Source organism: Penaeus monodon, chromosome 26 (assembly GCF_015228065.2).
Source record: "Penaeus monodon isolate SGIC_2016 chromosome 26, NSTDA_Pmon_1, whole genome shotgun sequence".
In the NCBI taxonomy this organism is placed as follows: domain Eukaryota; kingdom Metazoa; phylum Arthropoda; class Malacostraca; order Decapoda; family Penaeidae; genus Penaeus; species Penaeus monodon.
In genome coordinates, this window is record NC_051411.1 from 8853086 (window position 1) to 8858085 (window position 5000).

The 5000-nt window shown below is 50.1% G+C and overlaps 1 protein-coding gene across 1 annotated transcript in view; it reads left to right on the plus strand.

The window, feature by feature from the left end:
* Positions 1–5000, plus strand: part of LOC119589558 (cytochrome P450 6B2-like) — a 28284-nt gene that overhangs the window by 22070 nt on the left and 1214 nt on the right. The window contains exons 4-7 of the mRNA XM_037938158.1: positions 655–771; positions 3853–4016; positions 4304–4308; positions 4815–5000. The exon at positions 4815–5000 is cut by the window's right edge and continues 14 nt beyond it. Coding sequence (XP_037794086.1) covers positions 655–771; positions 3853–4016; positions 4304–4308; positions 4815–5000 — 472 coding nt within the window. The remainder of the gene's footprint in view (positions 1–654; positions 772–3852; positions 4017–4303; positions 4309–4814) is intronic.

A 5000-nucleotide genomic window follows, 5' to 3' on the forward strand; every position in this document is an offset into this window, starting at 1 on the left:
TCATTATCATTGTAAGCATTTTCATTATTATTATCATTGGTGTTATTATTACTATCATAATTACAATATAATTACTGTAATAATTTTTACCCTTCTCCCTGCCCTTCCCTCCACAAACCCCACTCCCACCCCTCCCCTATCTTCCTCTTCCTCCCTTCCCCATCTTCCCCTCCCCTCCCTCTCTCCCCAATCTCTTCCTTTTCTCCTCTCCCCACCACCCCTTCCCCATTCCCTACCTCTCCCCCCTCTCCTCCCTCTCTCCATCCCCATCCCCTACACCTCTCTCCCCCTCTTCCCCTTTCTTTTCTCCCCCTCCTCCTCCCCCTCTCCCCTTTCCTCTTCCCCTTTTTCCTCTCCCTTATCTCCCCCTCCTCCCCTTTCCCCTTCCCCTTCTTCCCCTCCCTTATCTCCCCCTTCTCCCCCCTCTCCCCTTCCCTCTTCCCCTCCTTTTCCTCTTATTTCCTCCCCTCCCTTTTCCTCCCTTTCTCCTCTTCCCCTCCCTTTTCTCCCCCTCCTCCCCCTCTCCCCTTTCCCCTTCCCCCTCTCTCCCTCCCTTTCCCCCCCTCCTTCTCCCCTCCTCCCCCCCTCTCCCCTTTCCCCTCCCCCTCTCTCCCTCCCTTTCCCCCCCCTCCTCCTCCCCTTCTCCCCCCACAGCGCCATCATCTGGCCACCAAACCCTACTGTGACATGCTCGTCGACAAGAGAGATCAAGAATGGAAGATGTTGAGAACTCTTATCAATCCGGTATTTTCGCTCGCCAAACTCAAGCAGGTGAGATGAGAGAGGGAAAGGGAAAGGGAGGGAAGGAGGGAGGGAGGGAAAGAGGGAGGAAAAGAGGGAGGGAAGGAGGGAGGGGAAGAGAAGGAAGGGGAAGGGGGAGGGAAAAAGGAAGGGAGGGAGGGAGGGGAAGAGGAGGAAGGGGAGGAGGGAAAAAGGAGGAAGGGAAAGGAAGGGGAGGAAAGGAAAGGAGGAAAAGGGGAGGGAGGAAAGAAGGGAGGGAGAGACGAGAGAGAGAGCGACAGACGAGAGAGAGATAGATGAGGAGAGAGAGAGAGAGAGAGAGAGAGAGGCGACAACAGACACGAGAGCATCTAATTACCAGATGAGATAATCTTTACGCTCAAAGGCTAAAATAGATTCTCCATACAAGACTATCTTCTTTACTGTTATTAAAAATTACCCCCCTCCACGAATTTTCCTCCTGAAGGAAACACTTTCTAATAAATTCAGAAAACAAAGTGGGAAGCAATCATTTGTAGTAGCCACAGCACCACCTGTGTGTCCTCTGATAAAAAAAACGGAGGCGTGTTGTAGGGTTGACGAAAGAAAAAGTCTAAATTGGCATATTCCTGTGAAAGCCACACCACACGCAGTCACTACAACCCGGGAAAAATAGTTCATGTACCTATCATATAAGGATACCCCCTCGGATGTCCTTGGCCTGGGTATTCATAGATATTTTTTTTAAATGTGAGTATGAAATGATTAGTCAGTTGTATGAAAGGATAATTCTGTTATAGGTTTTATCGTTTCACGGCATCATTTATAACTGAAAGATATAAAACTTATCTCGAGAATAATGGATTCTTTGTGACTGAAAGATATAAAAATTAGTGAGGAATGATGTTCTGACAGTTCATCGTACCTTTCTGCATCAAATCACATTTATAACCAAAAAATATTGCGTGATGTATTAGTGACGGAACGAATACCCAAATACGCGACAAACGAGTGTTTTAAACGCAAACAATTTTGGTTCACGTAATAGATTATATTTATGGTTTTTATAGGTTTTTAAAACAATTGTTATATTTGTTTTGTTATATTCTTGTGATACTATTCACTGATATAACCTTACATTTACTATTACGTTTTTGTTTTTTTCCTTTCCAGTATAAAATGCGTAATATCTTTCTCCCTGTTTCTATGCCTTTAAATGTAAATATATATACGATCTTTTCTCCTTGTCTCTCACTGTTTGTCTGTCTCTGTGTCTGTTTGTCTGTGTGTGTGTGTGTGTGTAGTGTGTGTGTGTGTTTGTATGTGTGTTCTAGTGTGTGAATGTGTGTATGTCTATTTTTCTCTCCCCCTCCCTCTCTCCCTTTCTTCGTTTCTTATCGTGCTTTCATATATCTGTAACCATAATGAATTATGGCAAATTTTATTATTGGCTTTGTTATGGTAAACATACTTATAACCTTTACTGTTATAATTTTTACATTATCTTTACTATTATTATTTCTCTTAGCATCATCATCATAATCATCATGTATTTTTTGTGTCATCTTATCATTGTAAGTAGCATGGTTGTTTAAATATTGGTTTATTACTAGCATAAGACAAGTATAGAATGACGGAATAAGTTTTCCCTTCTCCCTGCCCTTCCCTCCACAAACCCCACTCCCACCCCTCCCCTATCTTCCTCCTCTTCCTCCCTTCCCCATCTTCCCCTCTCCTTCCCTCTCTCCCCAATCTCTTCCTTTTCTCCTCTCCTCACCACCTCTTCCCCATTCCCTACCTCTCCCCCCTCTCCCCTCTACTTCCATCCCCCTTCCCCTACACCTCCCCCCCTCTTCCCCTTCTTTTCTCCACCTCATCCTCCCCCTCTCCCCTTTCCTCTTCCCCTGTTTCCTTCCCTTATCTCCCCCGCCTCCCCTTTCCCCTTCCTTCTTCCCCTCACTATCTCCCCCTTCTCCACCTTTCCCATTTCCCCTTCCCCCTCCCCAATCTCCCCCCCCTCTACCCTTTCTATTCCCTTCTTACCTCCTTACTCCCCTCCTCCCCCTCTACCTTCCCCTTCTTCCTATCTTATCTCCCCCATCCCCACCTCCCCTTTCCCTTCCCCTTTCCCCTATTTTATATTTCCCCCTCCTCCTTCCCTTCCCCTTGCCCCTCCCCCTACTCTCCCTCCCTTTCCCCCCCCGCCCTCCCACCCCCCCCTCATTTTCCCCTTCCCCTGCTTCCCATAACTTATCTCCCCCTCCTCCTTCCACCCCCTCCCCTTTCCACCTCCGCCTCTTCCCCTCCCTGTTCTATATTGCCTTCTACCCTCCCTTTTCCTCCCTTTCTACTTTCCCCTCCTGTTCCTCCCCCTCCTCCCACCTCTACCCTTTCCCCTTCCCCCTTCTCCCTCCATTTCCCCCCTCCTTCTCCCCCTCATGGCCCCCCCTATCCCATGTCCCCTCACCCTCTCTCCCTCCCTCTCCCCTTCTCCTCCACGTATCCCCACTCTCCCCCTTTCCCTCCCCCTCTCTCCATCAATTTTCACCACTCCTAATCCCCTTCTCCCCCCCACAGCAGACATCATCTGGCCACCAAACCCTACTGTGACATGCTCGTCGACAAGAGAGATCAAGAATGGAAGAGTTGAGACCCTCTTATCAATCCGTATTTTCCTCGCCACCAAACTCAAAAGCAGGTGAGATGAGAGAGGAAAGAAAGGAGGGAAAGAGAGGAGGGCGGGAAAGAGGTAGGAAACGAGGAGGAAGGAGGGAGGGGAAGAGAATGGAAGGGGAGGGAAGGAAAAAGGAAGGGAGGGAGGGAGGGGAAGAGGAGGAAGGGGAGGGAGGGAAAGAGGGAGGGAGGGAGGGAGGGGAAGAGGAGGAAGGGGAGGGAGGGAAAGAGAGAGGGAGGGAGGGAGGGGAAGAGGAGGAAGGGGAGGGAGGGAAAGAGGAAGGGAGGGAGGGAGGGAAGGGGAAGGAGGGAAAGAGGGAGGGAGGGAGGAACGGAGGGAGGGAGGGGGCGGGAGGGAAATGATATTGAAATTACTGATAATGAAGTGGTAGAAGATCTGATAAGGATAATAACAAAAAAGTCTAATCAACATAAAATAACACAAAACATATTTTCCAGATGCTTCCACTAATGCAAGATTGCGTCGACGACTTCCTAGGCGTCGTGTCCGATTACGTGGACGGTGGCCGTGACTTCGACATCTTTAGCCTATCGCAGGGATTTACTCTCGACGTAATCGGACGATGTGCTCTGGCCATGCGAATCGACTGCCAAAGAAATCAGCAGGTATGGGGGGAGGGGGAGGGGGCGGGATAAGGGGGGAGGGGAAGGGGGAGGGGGAGGGGAAGGGGAGGGGGAGGGAGGAGGGGAGGGAGAAGGGGAGGGGGGAGGGGGAGGGGGAGGGAGAAGGGGGAGGGGGAGGGGAAGGGGAAGGGGGAGGGGGCAGAGGGGTGATAATTATGGTTAATAATGACGATAATGATGGTGATCAGGTGGTCGTGGTGATAGTGATGATATCTATGGTGACAATAGAAATAATGATGTAAATATGATTGGTGATGATTGTTAGGAAAAGTAAGATTTATATGGGAAAAATGACTGATAGGAAAAACTATAAATAGAATGCTTAACAATGATGATTAATTGGTAATTCTAACCAGTGATGAAATGTCTCTTTCGTCCACCTCTTTCCTGTGCCCTACGTCAAACCGCTTCCTTCGTTCTCGCCCTGGGGCGTGCCTACTGCCTCTCTTCTACTATCCCTCACCGTTCCGACGGCCTTTTCCTTTTATTTTTCTCTCCCTCTCCAACTCCCCCTCTTACTCTCTCTCCCATCCATTTCCCCTCCCTCTCCCTCTCGCCCTCCCTCCAACATCCCTTCCCCTCTCCTTCTCCCTCTCCCTCCTTCCCACTCTCCCTCTTCCTCCCCTACTCCCTCGCTTTCTCCCTCTTCCTCTCCTACTCCCTCTCCCTCTCCCCTTCCCCCACTCCCTCTCCCACTCACCCACACTCCCTCTCCCTCCACCCCTCCCTTTCCCCTCTTCCTCTCCCTCCCCCTCTCCCTCTTCACCCCCCCCCAGGACCCGCTTCGGCAGCTAATTCGCCGTCCCGTTTCTTCTCAAATTCGCGATATCCCCTCTCGTCATCATGGCTATGGTGGCTCCGGCTTTGGCTCCGTTGGCTCAGGTGTTTCAGGGGGACCACGACCTCAGCGCTGGTCGAAGCCAGAGTCATCTCTAATCTGAACGAAGTCATCTGTCGCCGGA